Genomic DNA, 17,154 nt, shown 5'->3' with positions numbered 1-17,154 from the left:
GCAGTGGGGGTGGGGGGAGGACAGGGATGTCCAGATGGGTGGTGAGCCTGGATTTGTCTTTTTGTGGCTATCAAGCACTGTCCTAGGGCAAGACATGAAATCTATGAGCCCTTCTGGGCCCCCTACAGGGTCCTGGAAGAAGAAGCACAGACAAGGGGCCCATCTGCAAATGTGTGACTGGAAAGCCAGGGAAATTGTCTCTGGAGTGGCTTTGGGGGCCAGATTCAGAGTCTTCCCTTCCTGTGACTATGGTAGCTCAGAGAACCCTTTCCTTTAAGATCCTGAGTTTCTTACACCTGACAATGCAGGGGCTCAGAACTATACCTCGCCTCAGTTGAGCACAAGCATAGGAGAGGAGGCCCTGGTCTGGGAGCAGGGAGACTGGAGATCAGAGCATGATGCCGTCAGTAATTTTGAGGATCTTGGGAAAGATGCAGCTTCTCTAAGCCTTGGGTTCCTTGCTTGTAAAATAGAACAGCCATCCCAAGCCCATTTATTCCTGAGGATGGATGTTCTGGCATAGGAAGGGTTCTGAATCAAGGCGGCAAGGGTGAGGGGTGAGAAAAGGAGCAGATGCCAACACCAAGATGGTCATTCTTTTGGGCTGAGCCAGGACCCTCTCACTGAAAAACTCCTGATAGGATGACCTTATCCAGTCATCCTATCTAACTGAGAAATAATGGGGCCAGGAGAGAAAGAAAAAGGGTAGATGAAGGGAAGTAGGAGGAGTGATACATGAGGTGGGGAGGTGACAATGAAAAACCGACCTAAGGATAACAGGTGCAGAGGTTAACACCCTGAATCCTAGATAGTGTTCCAGCCCCAATTCTGTTCTTCATTCCAGAATGACCTCAATCCAATACGGCCTCTTTCTGAGCCTCATTTCCCCCATATGTCATCTCAGACATTTATGACCTCCTCGGCGACATCCTCCACTTTCAAAGCCTAGATCCATAGCTCCATTGTCAGGAAACCTTCCTTGAGTCAGCCTCTCCTGCCTCCCTCTAAAAGCCCTGCCTCTCCATTCTAGGTCCAAAAACTTTCCACCCAAGCCTGACCCCTATGTCCTGACTTATACTATGTCACAGATCACAAGGTAGAGTCCACAGCTGAATTATTGTCAGTCCCTCCAACCAAGCAGTATTACACAATAGTTGTCCAAATAATGTTCTGTTAGAGATGCAAAATGTTCACATGAACAGACAGATGCATGCCTAAAGGATAAGTTTGATTTTTGTGCTGACTATGCTCCTGCTCAAAACTCACCTCCATAAAAAGTGTCCTGGATTAATCCCCAGGCACATCTCCCCTCCAGCTATTCAGACAAAGGAAGTTATAATTCTCCACTGCTGCCCCTCTCCCCTGTCCCTTCTGGAAAGATCCTCTAGTTGCAACTCTACTCTGACTTACAGATTCCAACACTATAGGCATTGTAAACCAAAGAACTTGGACTCCCATGCTTCCCCATCCTATGACCAAGGGAGCTCTGTTGAATTACTTTGGAGTCATCTACTACAGAAATTCCCCACAGAAGTGCCCCTGGGGTTCCTGTGGGTAACAGAGTTTAGGGTCACAGATTCAGGTTAAGAGAGGTGGCCAGACAGATGATTTGAAAGAAGAACCAAGTCCTATTCCCAAATTTCCAGCACTTGAACCCACTCTGTAACATGCATGTGTACACATCCCGGTTATAACAAAAGAATCTCACCTTGATGTTCCTCCAGCTTCCCCATGGTCTCAATCTGCTCCACCAGGTCATTTGAATTCCACTGGCTCATCCCAATGAGGATGGCGTTCTTCCCCTCAGCCATCTCCTCTGTTGGCAGAAGAAGAGATTGACATGAGCAGGCAGGACTGGGTGTAGGTAACCCTAACAGGAAATTCTATCTGAAAGAGTACTTATTTCTTCCTTTGAATTGACAGTACTATAGTTATAGACAGCTAGGAGGCATTCAGGAATTTTTCACTATAAGAAGTCACAGTTATTGCACCCTAATGGACCCCTACATGTTATCACAAAAAGGGAACAGCCGTGAGAGAGGCTGAAAACCCAAAGAAGACTCCACATTTAGCACTAACAGCAGTATTTATTGAAAGTCAGTGTGTTGGGAAGAAAAATCAAAACCTTCCATTTGCTAGCAGTTGTTTTTGGGTTTTTTGGGGGTTTTTTTGCAGGGAGGTGTGGGGATTAAGAGGACTGAACCTGTTTTTCCATCAGTAAAATGGTACTGACAATGTCTAACTCACAGACTTGTTGGAAAGACTAAAGGTATAATAGGTATAGAGGTCTTGGTGCACAGGGGGTGCTCCTGGATGAGAAACAGAATGGTTATTTCTTCACAAGAAGTGAGTTGCCATCAGTATTTGAAAGGAAGGATTTGAGGGGCACAGGAGCAACTCTAGAATAACCAGGAGAACAAAAGCCTGTGCCACTCAGCAGGCCTTAAACTTGTGGAACCCTTACCCCATGTCTCAGCTTTATGAGCCTCTTAATGCCTCCCTCACTCCTCCCTCAACCCTGTCTCTAGTCTTCCCCTTTCCCAGCATGAGCTTAGTGATTACTCTTGGAGGAACTGGTCAGGCCATATTCCCTAACCACCCTTAACACAAACCCTTGGGTACCTACACACCAACTCCATGCACCTGGTACAATCCTTCATCCAAGCAAGGGATAGCTCCTGAAAGCAACCCACAGGAATGCCTCCCTTTCTGGTGAAAACTACATCCCATAAAAAACCTCCTGGATTAATTCCAACCACATTGTTTTAAAAGAGATAGGCCTTCCTGGTGAATAGTATGGTGTTCTCCCTCATAAAACAGACATTAAATGGTACTGGGGAGAGTCCTCAAGCTCATGATAGCCAAGAATAAAGAAATGAGACTCATTTCACTGCCAAAGAACTTTACAGAGCAGATGGAACCAATATGGTGGATCTGAAGCTAGGGGAGCTGTCCAGAGTCCTGAATCACTCTTGAGCTCAATAACGCAGACCTCCTCCTGTCTTATTTATCTGATTTATTGAACAATCTTTATCAAATCTTTAGTACACGCTGAGATTGTTATGGGTGATTTAAAAATATTAATTCACTTAGTTCTCATAACAATACTTAAAAGGTACAATTGCTATTATTTCCATATTATAATCAAGGAAACTGAAGCATGGGAAGTTCAGCAACTTGCCTAAGGTCACTGGCTAGAGCCAGAATTTAAAGCCAGATACACTATTGTAGAAGTCTCTAGGTTCTGTCTTCCTGATGGTCTGCCCTGGACATCCTGGATTGGCTGCCCAGTGCTCCAGCCAGGCACCACACACACCCACACAATTTCCTGAGCACAACGTGCTCCATCTGGGCACTCGTTCATGGCCCTAGGCAGCACTGTGGTCTGGAAAGAGGCCCGAATGGATTCCAATACACACTCTGCAACATGTGAACCTGTGCTTTTGCCATGCCCCTCAACTATTTCTGCTTCCTTTTCTTTTGAATGGGAATAACAATGATGGTTCTACAGTTCTTTCAGCAAGTGGTTATAAGGGGAAATGCTACTGTAAATTTGAAAAAAATACACATGCCAAAATGTCAGGCAGTATTGCTCTTGGGAAAGCAGGACCGGGAGGGGATAAAGAGCTCAGTTGTCTGCTCTCAATCCCAGATCCGCCATCTGCTAGCTCTCTGACCTTGGACAGTAACCTCAGCTTTGTGAGCTCCTGTTTCCTCATCTATAATATGCTATCATAGTAGTGCCTATGTTATCGGGTTGCTGTAAGGATTGTAAGGATTAGATGAAATAATGCAGGTGAAGTGTTCGCAAGCACGTCTGGCACACAGTAAGAGCACAGATGGGGATAACAGCACAGACAACACCCTCACCACCACCCAAGGAGCTTGTGCTGCTCTGCCCAACACTTTTCCTGGTTATACGGATGACCCTCTGTCTTTCCCTCTTGGCCTTGTGTCTGTCTTCCTAGCAAATACATCTTCCTCTCTCAGACTCTCACGCACTCCTCTCACACGTCAAGTCCAGCCCACTCTCACTAGATCTGACCTGGTTAGATCCCTTTCTGTTTATCTGTCTCTCTTGGTGCTTGTATTTCTGCCCCTGGAGCACAGGGGGTGCTCATGAATGAGAAACAGCATGGTTATTCCTTCACAAGAAGTGAGTTGCCATCAGTATTTGAAAGGACCAGGATTTGAGGGGCACAGGAGCAACTCTAGAATAACCAGGAGAACAAAAGCCTGTGCCTCTCAGCAAGCCTTAAACTTGTGGAACCCTTACCCCATGTCTCAGCTTTATGAGCCTCTTAATGCCCCCTCACTCCTCATTCAACCCTGTTTCTAATCTTCCCCTTTCCCAGCATGAGCTTAGTGATTACTCTTGGGGGAACTGGTGGGGCCACATTCCCTAACCACCCTTAACACGAACCCTTGGGTACCTACACACCAACTCCATGCACCTGGTGCAATCCTTCATCCCAGAGAGGGATAGCTCCTGAAAGCAACCCACAGGAATGCCTCCCTTTCTGGTGAAAACTACATCCCAGAAAAAGCCTCCTGGATTAATTCCAACCACATTGTTTTAAAAGAGATAGGCCTTCCTGGTGAACAGGAAGGTCTCATGCACACCCCCAACTCTGGCTCTCTCCCTATCCCAGTATCTGTCTCTCCTTCTCTCTCTTCGTAGGTATGTTTCTGTCTTAACCTTTGTCACTCTCTGGGTTTCTTTCCATTCTTTCTCTAGGTCCTTCAGAATCTCTCCACCCACGCAGCTCTTTCATCCTCTTTCTGGCCTTTCCCTCTCCTCCTGGGTCACTGTCTCCTTCAACTCTCTCTGATTCTCATTCATTCTCTCTCTCTCTCTCTCTCTCTCTCCCTGTCGTTTGTGTGTGTGTCCATGTTCCTCTCTCCCATTCTCTGAATCTCTCTTGCTCTCTCCCCTCTGCTTTCTTGTATTTTTCCTGGCTTTCTTGGGCTTTCTGCCCCCCACCCTCTCTCTGTCTCCCCATCTTCTCCCTGATTCCCTTTCCTCAGACATGCTTTCTCTCTGTCCTTGGGTCTCTCCTGCCTCTGCTCTCAACATGCAGTCTTCATATCTTCATTCTGGCAACGATGGACTTGTCCCCTAAGGGGCTTTGAGAACACACACACACTGCACAAACCACACCACACACACCCCCCCACACACACACACACAGAGAGAGAGAGAGAGAGAGGCAGCAGCTGAGATAGCTCCTTTTGTAGTTATCTGGGCAAACAGGGGAGTACATGGCTCTGCTCTGAATCTCTGCTCTACTTCCCCTCACTGTGGTATGTGCCTCCCAGCAGGGCTCAGAGGCCACAAAGGGCTCATTTCATCCTGGTTATTGATTTTGCTTTTTGTCTTCCGATGACTGTTCTTGGCATGCTAATTCTCCTCTCCAGTGACCTCTGGTGCAGACTAGCTTTTGCATCTATTTCACCCTCACTGGGCTCCATTCCCTACCCACATTGGGCACCGGGCCAAGCCTCACCCACAGCATCATAAGCCTTGACCCCAGACTGACTCTGACTCTGGTCAAAGCCTTGACACACCCTTTTCAGCACAACCTCAGAGGCCATTAAAAAAGCCTTTCCCCCCACCCAGAGGCCTTTGTTTCTGCTGACTCTACAGGACTCTCGAGCAGGGAGCCTCCTTGTCCTCTGGCAGGAAGGCTTTACCACCTGCTCACAGAGCTAAGAGCTTGGTCACCCTCCCCAGTCAGCCAGGCCAATGCCACCCGTCACCCCCACATCAGGTCCATGACACCCATCTTTCCAAGGACCTAAATATGCCTTACCCTTTGGCCTCTGGGATACAGGATTGCTAACTGCCTCCACATGGTTATCACCTCCATCTCACAACCAATGGCCACCACTACCACACTCCTCATCACATGGAGAGGTCCACTCTTGGCCCACCCTTGGAAGACTTCGGAGCCAGCTCCATGGCATTTGCTTTCCCACTTCCCTTCCCCCAGTGTTAGGGCGTGCCGGGGTCAGCAACACAAGTGTGTTTGCCTCAGGGAGGACTCTTTTGCCCAGCTTCACACAGTGACATCCTCCCACTCCACTCTTACCCCTGTCACTTTACAGGAAGGGGCCTGAGTTGCAGGGGTGAAAGGCTTGTCTGAAGTCAGCCAGCAGCAGGTCAGCAGTCCAGTCCTGATGAGAAGCTGCATCTGCTGACCCAGACACCATGCTCTGTTTTCCTTCACTCAGTCCTTCATCTAGGAGAATCCCTCCTCCTCCTCCCGCCCCCAGAAGTGGGGAGCCCCATGCTTTGCTCTCTGTCAATTACCTAGAGTTAGATTTGCTGGGAAAGTAACCCTGGCTACACCCCCATGCCCACCCCTCCCCAATCTCACCCCCAGCTCTGCCAGTGTTGCCACCCTGCAACCTCCAGGGCCTGGCTGGCTTACGTATACTCATGGAGGGTATAGAGGGTGCTATTTAGAGGCTGAAGGAAAATTCAAAAGCAAATATTCCCCATCGAAGTGAGACACTCGCTAATAGGGCTTTGCAAGGCCAGCTAAGAACTTCGTGGCATAGAGATTTTGAGGTGAAGTCTAGCACCCTATTTTCCAGATGCAGAGTTGCACAAATGGGCCAGGGTCCCACAGCACCTAAGGGGTAAGGCCGCCTGCTGGCTCAGGGTGCTATCTTCCAGCAGACAAGTTCACTGTAAGAGCCCGTGTCTGTGCCTAAATGCTTGGTGGGTTTTAAGACTCCTTTAATTGGACTAGTCACTGCATCTAAGCAGAAGGTGAAAGTTAAGGATGTGCCTCGATATTTTCTAAACAAATGCTATAAAAATGGACTAGAAATGACTTGTGCTTGGCACACCTGACCACATCCCCAGAAGAATTAATCTGACATCACAGTGCCACCCTAGCACCAGCCTCCATTCTAGGGATGGTGCTCCAGATGTTTGCATCTCCTCCTTAGAAGTCAGCATATCATGGTCAGGGACCACTGGAAATCTGGACTGTCCCTGCTCAGGCAGCTAAGCTCTTCTCATGCACAGTTTCTGGCCACACCACCTGTCACCCAGCATCTCCATCACCCACACCGAAGCTCAGTCACTCAAGGCCCAGGCATGTTTCCATTCTGCAGGTCTATCCTGCACCTCTGAGTTTGGCCATCTCTGGGGCAGGGCCACCCCCAAGTCTGGGCATGAACACATCCAGAGGCACTGGGTCAGGTCTGCCCCTCCCTGCCTATGGGGGCAGCTGGTGGATGGCACTTAGCAGGCACCTGGCTCACTCTCACCATGCCAGCCTCACATGAGCTGTTCCCATTGTCCAAAACACTGTTCCCCTAGATTCCCACATGGTTCACTTCTTGTTATTCAGTTCTCAGCTCAGGCTATATCCTCTGGGGTCTCCTGCAGTCCCCCATCACTGTCACACCACCTTATGTTACACTGAAGGGAGTTCCTCCATTTTTTAACAGCATTACTGAGTATCAACATTCGGTTAATTAGATATACTTAAAATCTGGTAAGTCTTCACAGATGCACACACCCATGAAACCACCACTCCCATCAAGATAGTGAACAGATATCTCTGACCCAGAAGTTTCCTCCTGTTCTTCCCAAGCATCCATCCCACCCCAACCAATCACCGGCATGCCCATCATGGTAGACTGGTTGGCATGCACTGGAGTCAGATGTAAGTGGAATTGTACAGCATGTACTGTTTTTCAGTCTGACTCCCTTCACTCAGCACGATTATTTTGAAATACATCCATATTGCTGAGTGTATCAAAAGATGATTTCTTCTCATTGCTGAGAAAGATTTCATTCCATGCATGTGCCACAGTTTGTTTATTCATTCCCGCTGATGTACATTTGGGTTGTTTTCAGTTTGGGGCTCTAACAAATAAAGCTGCTACAAACCGGCAAGAACGCATCTCTAGAGGGACAGGTGCTTTCTTTCCTCTTGGGCAAATACCTAGGGGTGGAAGGGCTGCTCATGAAGTAGCTTAGGACCATTAAAATCAGAAACCTCAAAATCTATTTTCCAAAATTGTTGAGCCATTGCATGTTCCCACCAGCAGGGCTGGAAAGTTCCAGCCCCTCCTAGCCTGCTCAGTCATCATCATCAGCCATTCTAGTAAGTCTGTTGTAGTTTTCATTGTCATTTTAATTTGCATTTGTCTAATGAGTAATGATGTGGAGCCTCTTTTTACTATTTGCCATTCACATATCGTCTTTGTTGAGATGTCTGTTCCTTTATGTTAATTTTATTTATGGTAATATATAAATGTATGAGTATAACATGGTCTGGCTTTGAAGTACACCCCTTCTGTGCCACCCTGGGTTTTCCTTCACTGCACACCAACCTTGGCAGAGCTGGGCCCTGGCTTCCCGGATATCCTTCAACTGTGCTAACAGAAGAGGGGTGATGTCTCCTCCAGTTCTGGAAGCCTGGACCCCATCTCCTAACCTGCAGCACCCAATCAGAGGCGTCAACCTTACATTCACAACCAGGGCCCCCCAGAGTCTCTGCTACAGGCCATGAGCAATGAGTGTCTCTCATCCACCAGCACTGCTGAGAGCTGGGTGAATGGGTTCGAGCTTACAGAACAAAGGGAGGGAAGCAGGCCCCAATTTCAGCAGTAAGTCAAAGAAAAGGCCAGTCTTGGACACTAAACTTCTGGTTTCTAGTATTTCTATCCCCACCTTGATATGTGATCTTAGAAGGTCCCTTCATATTCTGGCCTCAGTTTCCCCATTACTGCATTGAAAAGGAGGACAAAATGTTTCAGTTTAGCACTGACACCCAGTCATATAGCTCCCTGGCAGCTGGAGCTGGGAGGGCAGAGGTAGCTGGATGCAGGGTCCTGCGAGGCAGGGGCAGAGCCCCCACCCAGGTCTCCAGCCTGGAGAAGAGGACCCAGGGAACAGGAGCCAGGGATGTGGCCCTTCAAGTCATGCCCAGAAACCTGGACCCCCCACACTTGCCCCGGATATGACTGGTCTAGGTGGCTGGGTGGGACCTGAGCAGCTCCTGGGAGCAGAGGAGGACAGTGTTACTCTTGAGGACAGTGTCACTCTTGTTACCTCAAGTCAACAAACACACAATGGTGTTGTCCAGAGGTAGAACAGATAGGAAGTTGGGAGTTGACAATTCTGAGCTAAAGAGGATCCCAGCAGCCTGCGGGCAGAGCCCGAGACTAAGGACTCCAGATGCTCTGGGATGTCTGGGGGAGTGCCGAGATGGGGAGCCAGGGGAGAGACAAGAGAGACAAGAGGGTCTGGGATGCCAGGGTGGGGGAGAGAAGGAAAGACAGAGGCAAGAAGAGAAGGAAGGAGAGGAGACAAAGGAGGGTATAAGAAGTGGTGCCGCCAACAGAAAAGGAGTGAGAGATGAGGATAATTGGGGAACTGCAGACAGAACGTTGAGACGCGGGAGGGAGCCCTGAGGGGGGAGGCTGAGGTCAGCAAAGAGTGGGTGTTTCAACAGCTTATCACAGGAAAGCAGGTGAACAGCCCTGAGGGGTGGTTGACCCCCTGCCACACAGAGGCTTGGGCCTCAGCAGCAAGCCATCATCATCTGGGAATGCAGGGCCCTAACGAACTGCAAAAATATTTTAAATGAAAGTGTTCTAAGCATCAAAATATTGGAGCCATTGTTGTCACACTGTGGGTTAGTTGCTATGGAGAAACTCGTCCAGGCAGCATACTCCCACCAGATGCCAGGAGATCAGAAATGAGCCCCAAGTGGACTGGCTCAGGGTTAGCTTCAGGGAGGTTTGACATCCAGAGTCCAAAATGAGGGACGCTCCTCCAGCCAGGACTGCAACCCACCTCCCAACACGGCTTCCCTGAAAATCCCCTGATGTAGGTATTCTCCACTTTCAGAGCCACAGACCTCATAGGGAAACTGAGGCCCACAGAAGGTGAAAGACCTGCCCAAGATGACAGGACAAATCAAGGGCATGGCTGCAGTCACCTTCCTGGGCCCTCCTCCAGGTCTAGACATCTTTCCAGCACAGTTGGCTTCTCTTTCAAGACCCTATTTAACCAGGTATTTCAAAACTGGCCCCATTTCAGCAAAAAGTCAACTCCTGAAATATGGGCATTTCACAGATGGGACCAAGCAGTCATGTGGGAAATGTGACCCTTCCTGGCTTGGAGAGGGGCCCATTGTGCTCCTCATCTACCCTCACCCAGCCCAGGTGAGCATGCCAATGAGGGTCCTCTCTCCTACCTTCCAGACAGACCCCAGCTCCCCCAGCCTCCATACCTGCCCTGCATGTTCTCACCTCTGAGCCTTTGTGCAGTCTGCTCTCTCTACCTGAAATGCCCCCCAGTTCTGATGGAACCCTCTTCTCCAGTTCTGACAGAGATTTGCACCCTTGCCATGTCCTACATGCTAGTCAAGCTCAGCACTGAAAACAGAGCACATAACCTGCTCACCATCTCTCATCTGAACAGCTACAATTGTTTTATATATATATATTTTTTTTTGAGGTAACATTGGTTTAAAATACCACATAAGATTGAAGGGTAGAAGTTCACACCTCTTCAGTAGTAAGCTACTACACCATAGCCACTGCCTCTGGTAGCCTCAATCCTTCAGTCTAGGGTTTGTTTTGTCTGTTCCTTTGCTTTTTCTTTAAAGCAGAAAGACACCCTACTGGATGGGAGAAAACATTTGCACATCGCACCTCTGACAAGGGACAGAGATCCAAGATCTACAAAGAACTCATACAATTCAACAAAAAGAAAATAAATTGCCAACAAAATATGGGCAGAAGAGCTAACTAGTCACTTGTCCAAAGAAGACATACAAATGGCCAACAGGCACATGAAAAAAATCTTCATCCTCTGGGAAATGCAAATCAAAACCACAATGAGATCCCAGGCCCTATCACACCCATGAGAACAGCCCCTATCAGAAAGACCAGAAACAAGTGTAGACAAGGAGGTGGAAATAAAGGAAGCTTCATATGCTGCTGGTGGGAACAAAGACTGGTCCAGCCCCTAAGGAGAACGGTATGGAGGTGCCTCAAAATACTAAAAATCGGCCATTTTTAGTACCATTTGACCCAGCAATTCACTCCACCTGAAGAATGTAAAAACACTAATTCAAAGGGAAACCTGCACTCCTATGTTCACTGCAGCACTATTCACATCAGCCCAACTATGGAAACAGTCTACGTGCTAAAGGACAGAGGAGTGGATTAAGAAGTTGCAGTCAGAGCCTCCCCTGAGGGCTAGGCTGCAAAGCTGCCCGCAGCCTCTGCAGCACAGGTTCGAACCCAGGCTGCCGGCGAGGGTCCCACATGGCTCACAGACCTCACCTGCTGCCTGCTGCTCCCCTCAGCAGTGTGTTTTGTCACTCTGCCTGCTCTGCTCCCCGCTCTGGCTCTGGTGAATTCTCTCCCCCTCCCGCGCCTCTGACTGTACCCAGTGCTTGTATAAATAAATAAATAAATAAATAAAAATAAATAGATAGATAAATAAATAAATAAAAGAAGTTGCAGTCACAGAGACCTGCAGGGGAGGGGGAGGGAAAGGGATCAAAATGAGGTCGGGAAGAGCACAAGGGAATATGGTGATGGTGCACAGGCAAATTGGTGGTGGGAATTCTATGGGGACTACACCTGAGAAAAGAAAGCAAACGTTGTAAAAAAGAAAAAAAAAAAAGGAACAATGATGTAAAATATATATAAATAAATAAATTATTTAAACAAAAGAAGATGCTGACATCTCTCCGACTGGGCTCCACCGCCCGTCCTACTCCCCTCACATCTCTCCTCTCCCCCTTGTTTACTACCTCCTGCCACACAGCCTCCTTCAGTTCTTGGAATGTCCCATCTTTCCTATTTCAGCACTATCACGCCTCTGTCTGGAAGGTTCTTTCTCCCACTCTTCACCTAACCATCTCCTACCCTCAGTTCTTCAGAGAAGGTGTTAACTAAATTAAATGCCCTGTCCTCATTCTTTCTATTAACACCCAACACCTCTCGGTGTGGCATATCCCCCCTTTTTGACTGTATTTCCTGTGTCATGGCTTAATGCTTGTCTCTCCATTAGACAACAAGCATGGTGTGGGCAGTGACCATGCTGATCAGTTTGAAGTGTCCTGACTGCCATACACGGCTCCTGAAATATATCAGGGGCCCACAAAGACCTCAAAGAGTGAATGGATGAAGGCTGAGTCCCAGCCCCTGGGGGGCTCACAGATTCAGAGTGTGAGGGTGGAACTGCTGACCCTGTATCTGAGTGGGAGGGCTATGAATCCCCAACAGAACCCTCTTTGTGGGACTTCTAGAAAGGTTACCCAGCCAATGATGAGAGGATGGGGCTCACTCACCTCTCGCATCAAAGAATTCATCATCCGAGCTCTCCACTGAGTCGCTGAGGACATTTCGAAGGTGCCAGGGGGCACCGCCGCCCGGGGGAGGGCCACCTGCCAAAGGGAATACACCTGTTAGCCAAGCCTGTGTTCGGGCCTCTGACTGAGGGATGGGAACCCAGACCCCGGACCAGGGTCATCAGGAACCTGCATGTCCCGGCCCTCTCCCTTCAACCCTCAGCACCTCACAGAGCCCCACCCACACCCCCGCTACTATGCTTTCATATAAACCCCAAAACCTTCTCCAAGGTAGCTCAGTGAAGCAGTGTGTACTTTTGCATATACTGAAGCAGAGATTGGAGGCAGCAAAGAGAGTTTACCCAGGTATGTGATGTCTCCTAAGCACTGGGCAAGTTTTGCAGCATGAACAAATGATCTCAGGTATTCAAACAATGGTCCATTTCACACTCAGTACAGGCCGGAAGGTGTTCACGGTGGGCACTAAAAGGCACCACCACCTCATGATGCCCCCATCTCAAAAGAGACTTCAAGTCCTGCTGAAGCAGGATGGAAGTGCACAGAAAATCACACCGTCTAAAATGCTTCTACCCACAAGCAACACATTTCTGTACACACTTCATTGGCCCAAGCAAGCCCTATGGCTATGCCCAAATTCAAGGTCAGGGAGGAGGGGCAGGGCAGATACCTGATGCACACTGGTAAGGTCTGCTACACAGACAGAGCACATGCAGATCAGGCTGGCTGCAGCCACCAGTGGAGGGAAAAGCCCCAAACTAAGAGAAGGAAGCCTGAGCTTGAGCTCGGCCACTTACAACCTGTGTGGTTGTTTCCTTTACATGCACAGCCTCAGTGTCCCCATCTACAAAACATTGACAACAATTAATCCCAAGCCCAAAGATAATGCATGCTCAGAGCCTGGGTTTCAGAAGGCTCAGTAAAGGCAGCCGCTGTTATTAATATTGATGGAGGCCAGTACACGAGACTGGGGGGTTCTCCAGAGCAGGTGGGAACAGGGGCACACAGAACATGACCCATTTCCCTGAATTCTGCCCAACCCACCTCCTGCCCCCTTCAGGGGAAGCAAAACCAGAGGCAGAGCTGGACCACCACTCCCCCTGCTGCCCTCCCAACATATTCACTAAGCCCCTTCCACCTGACACTTAGAGATTCACATGGAACCAGCTGGCACCCAGCACCTCCATGAACCCCTCCACGTGCTCCCTGAGCCTATCCAATACCTGGGATTGCAGATGGATTAAAAGCTAATTGGAAAAATTAAAACCATAAAAGTATTAGAGAAAATTGATCTGGTCATTTTCCTGGGGAAATAATCAGAGAAGTCCGAGGGTGGAAGTAGACATTGATCATCTCAGTGGTCTGATAATACAAAAACCCGGGAGAAATCCCAGTGTCCATCCACAGGGGACTGGCTGTTCGCATACAGTCACACGCAGGAGTCCTTTAAGAAGAGGCAAGGGAAACTCAGATTTACACTGCACATGTAATTTCATGACTTCATTTTATTATAAATTCATCTTATTTTATCAGCTCTAGGATGCATATTTTTTTCATGCTTTAACATATTTAAAATCAGGGTGTATCTTACAGAAGGGGATGTCATCATTTAATTGGCATTGTTCATTTCTCAGGGATAAATAAAATAATGGTACCTCTTATAATTGCTTGCCTCTTAGACATAATGGAAAACAGTCAGCCCCTGCCCCCCTCCCCACACACACAGGGTACATCTTCCTTGGGGGTTGGCCCGGGCTACCAGGCCCCCTGAGACCTGGGTTCCTATATCAGCAATGCCACATCAGTTTCCCCATCTGTACGTGAGAAGCCTGGCAGAGACTGTCCCTTGGGACTTTGCAACTCTGATTGCTTGAGGAGCCCATCTGGCACATAGCAGGTAACGATAAGCCATAGAGAGAGAGCTGGGCACACCCCCAATCTGAGTGCTCCTTATGATGCCATCCTTGGAGACCCTGCTGCAAGCCCAGCTTGCCACACCTTGCAGGAAGCCTGTGCCACTCACTGCCCTGAGCCTGGACACCGGCGCATAAGCTACTGGTGAAGAGAGAGACAGTCCAGGCTCGTACAGGGACATCGCCTCCTGCTTCACCAACACGGACTCCCGAACACACTCCCAGCTGGAGTTCCATGGTTTGGAGCTGGTTGAGAAGCAGGATCTGAGTCATGAAAGGCAGAGGGCAGAGGAAACACTAAGCCGGGGGTCACTCCGGAGGCAAAGCTAGGTTAGCCCCATGCTCCCTGTGGGAGTGCTTCCAGCTTCTAGACGTCCCCCCTGCCGTGTGGGCCACAGGATGGGCTGGTCAGCAATTCCCTACTATTGGGTCTGGATTTACTGCAAAGAAGAGGAAAGTCTAGGCTGAGTTTTTCTAACTTGGATATGGGACTGTTTCCCAAATATATGTGGAGGAAATACCAGACAAGAAAAAGAAATTAAAAGCACACATATTGGAAAGGGGAAAAAATTGCTTTCATTCATAGATGGTGTGATTATCTATACGGAAAACAAAAACTCTACAAAATTGACCCCCAAAACCCTATTAAAACGAATAATTGAGTCTAGGAAGATTGTAGGATACAAGATCAATATACAAAGGCCAGCTGCATTCCTATATACCTGCAATGACTATCTAGAATTTGAAATTTAAATAACAACGCCATTTACACTAGCACCCAAAAAAAAAAATTAAAAAGTAGTTAATGTATTAATCACAAGTCTGTAGAAATGTTTGTGTTGCAAAACTCACTTAAAATTCTTCTAATTTTATGTTTTCCAAAAAAAATCAACGAATAATAAAGGCATAAGAACTTCCATACATACTAGACTAATAATCAAACATCCCTAAGTTGATCCCATTCCTAAGAAGCAAGGATGTGGGTGGGTAGTCAAAGCAGTCAGAGCATCCTCATCTATTTGGTTCCTGAGTTTGGGATACTGAGCGACCAGAGTTTAAGTCATGCTGGGTTCACCTGGAGGTTTGTCTGAGTCCATTTCCTTCCTGAGTTTGAATAGAGAAGCTCCTGTAAGTAGGGGCTCTCACACCTGAACAGTACACTCCTCCCAAGCACAAAGCCAAGGGCATTGCTGCCACTCCCTCCCTCACAAATAACATGTGCCAGCACCTGACAAAAAGAGGGGAGCTCCAGAACGTTCCCTCACTCACCCCCGCCCCCCCAGTGCGTCCACTGTTCAGGCCACTATCCCCGTCACCATGACACGAGACTCTGATGACATGTGATGGGCTGGCCTCTAGGGAGGCACAAGAGGGGAGGTACAAAAAGGCCAGCTCAGCTCCACTCTCCCAATGAGTTGGGACAGAGAAGGAAGGGGGGCTGCTGGGCATCCAAAAGAGCTGCCTATCCCAAGGTCATTGCTTTAGGTGCTGGGGACCCTAAGAGGAATGTGAGGGCCAGGGCGGGGCTCTCACAAAGCTTGCCTTCTGCAGGGGATGAGGATGCAGACCCAGAACAAACAAGCTGCAGTAAGTGCTATGAGGAAAATCAAACCTCTTCCTACCTCCACCATGTTCTCCATCCTCAAGTGCCCTCACAGTGTAATTATAGCCTGAAGGATACACAGGCATGAGCGAGTGATCTCTAAGTCCCAGTCATCATAAGAACTTGGTCGCCTATTCCAGTTATAAGCGCCAAGCAAGCCTGCGTCTCCCTTCTCCAGTGCGTGACTGGCTCTGCTCTCAGACAAACCTGCCTGAGATTGTTGACTCTCCTTTGTGGCCAAAACAGCCACACAATATTTGAATTTCTTCTCAAAGCCACATCTGATCCTGCTCACGGTTATTCTCCTTGTTTTCAAAATGCATCCCTGCGTTGGTTCTGAAATATACACTCTAGGTTTGTTTATGGGGACTCTTAAGTCCTGCTCTCCTCTCTGGCTGGGGCTGCCCGAAAACCACAGCTGGAAGGAGGGGCCTTTTAGAAAAAAGAGCCTATAAAATGGGTATGCTAGGAAGCAGCTGTCCCCTGGCTCTTGGGTGGGAGACGCTGCTTTCATCCTTCCTCTGCACGCAGATTTTTTAGCAAATGACAAGGGTCATATTTCAAAAAAGGCAATCAGCATGGACAAAAGACCTCAAAAGGGGTGTGTGGGGAAAACCTTTCTGAAAAGGGGCCAGGGGAGTGGAAGCTTGTAGGATGAGAATGAGCCAGATACTGAGGCACATGAGTCCACGTGTGTGTGTGTGTGTGTGTGTGTGTGTGTGTGTCCAAGTGCGTACAAACACACAGGCTCCCACGCACACGTGGGCTCAGGGGAAGGCAGGGTGCATGGATAAGGGTCTTTCTGGATGAATGAAAGAAAGGGGCGAAGTTGCATGTGAGCTTGGCAGTCCCAGGGGCAGAAAGAAACTCATGAGGCTGGAGACAGCGAAGGAGGGAGAGACAGATATAAGAGTGGGGTGACCTGTCGTGGAGGTGACCTTACCTCCCCCACCTAGGATCTATCACCTGCATGCTTCAGGGAGAGGGGAACACAGATGCCCAAGCGGGTCAGAAAGTCTCTGGGTGTTGGGGGACACAGATGAGGTGTGCCAAAGACCACACAGGTCTTGAGAGTAATCCCAGAGCAGCGAGGGCACAGGCCCAGAAGCACAGTCCTGCCCCTCAGCATTTTCCTCATCCAACGTGGTTCCAGGAAGAAGAGGGCTGGAAGTGTGGCAAACAAATGAATGTATCAAAATGATCTGCTGTGTAAACAAAGGATGCCAGGCACTCTGATGGTTGCTTTATAGAGATTATCTAAAGTAATCCTAACTACACC

At 48.6% G+C, this 17,154-nt stretch overlaps 1 protein-coding gene across 1 annotated transcript in view; it reads right to left on the bottom strand.

Annotated features, from left to right (window-relative positions):
* PITPNM3 (PITPNM family member 3) overlaps positions 1-14,454 on the bottom strand; it is a gene marked incomplete at both ends in the record, with an annotated part of 71,977 nt that extends 57,523 nt beyond the window's left edge. The window contains 3 exons of the mRNA XM_084237897.1: positions 1,709-1,816; positions 12,342-12,437; positions 14,358-14,454. Of these exons, the coding sequence (XP_084094023.1) occupies positions 1,709-1,816; positions 12,342-12,437; positions 14,358-14,454 (301 nt within the window). The remainder of the gene's footprint in view (positions 1-1,708; positions 1,817-12,341; positions 12,438-14,357) is intronic.
* Between the last annotated feature and the right edge of the window lie 2,700 nt (positions 14,455-17,154).

This window comes from Talpa europaea, assembly GCF_964194135.1.
Source record: "Talpa europaea genome assembly, chromosome: 7".
Classification (NCBI taxonomy): domain Eukaryota; kingdom Metazoa; phylum Chordata; class Mammalia; order Eulipotyphla; family Talpidae; genus Talpa; species Talpa europaea.
This window is presented reverse-complemented; position numbering and strand designations above follow the sequence as displayed.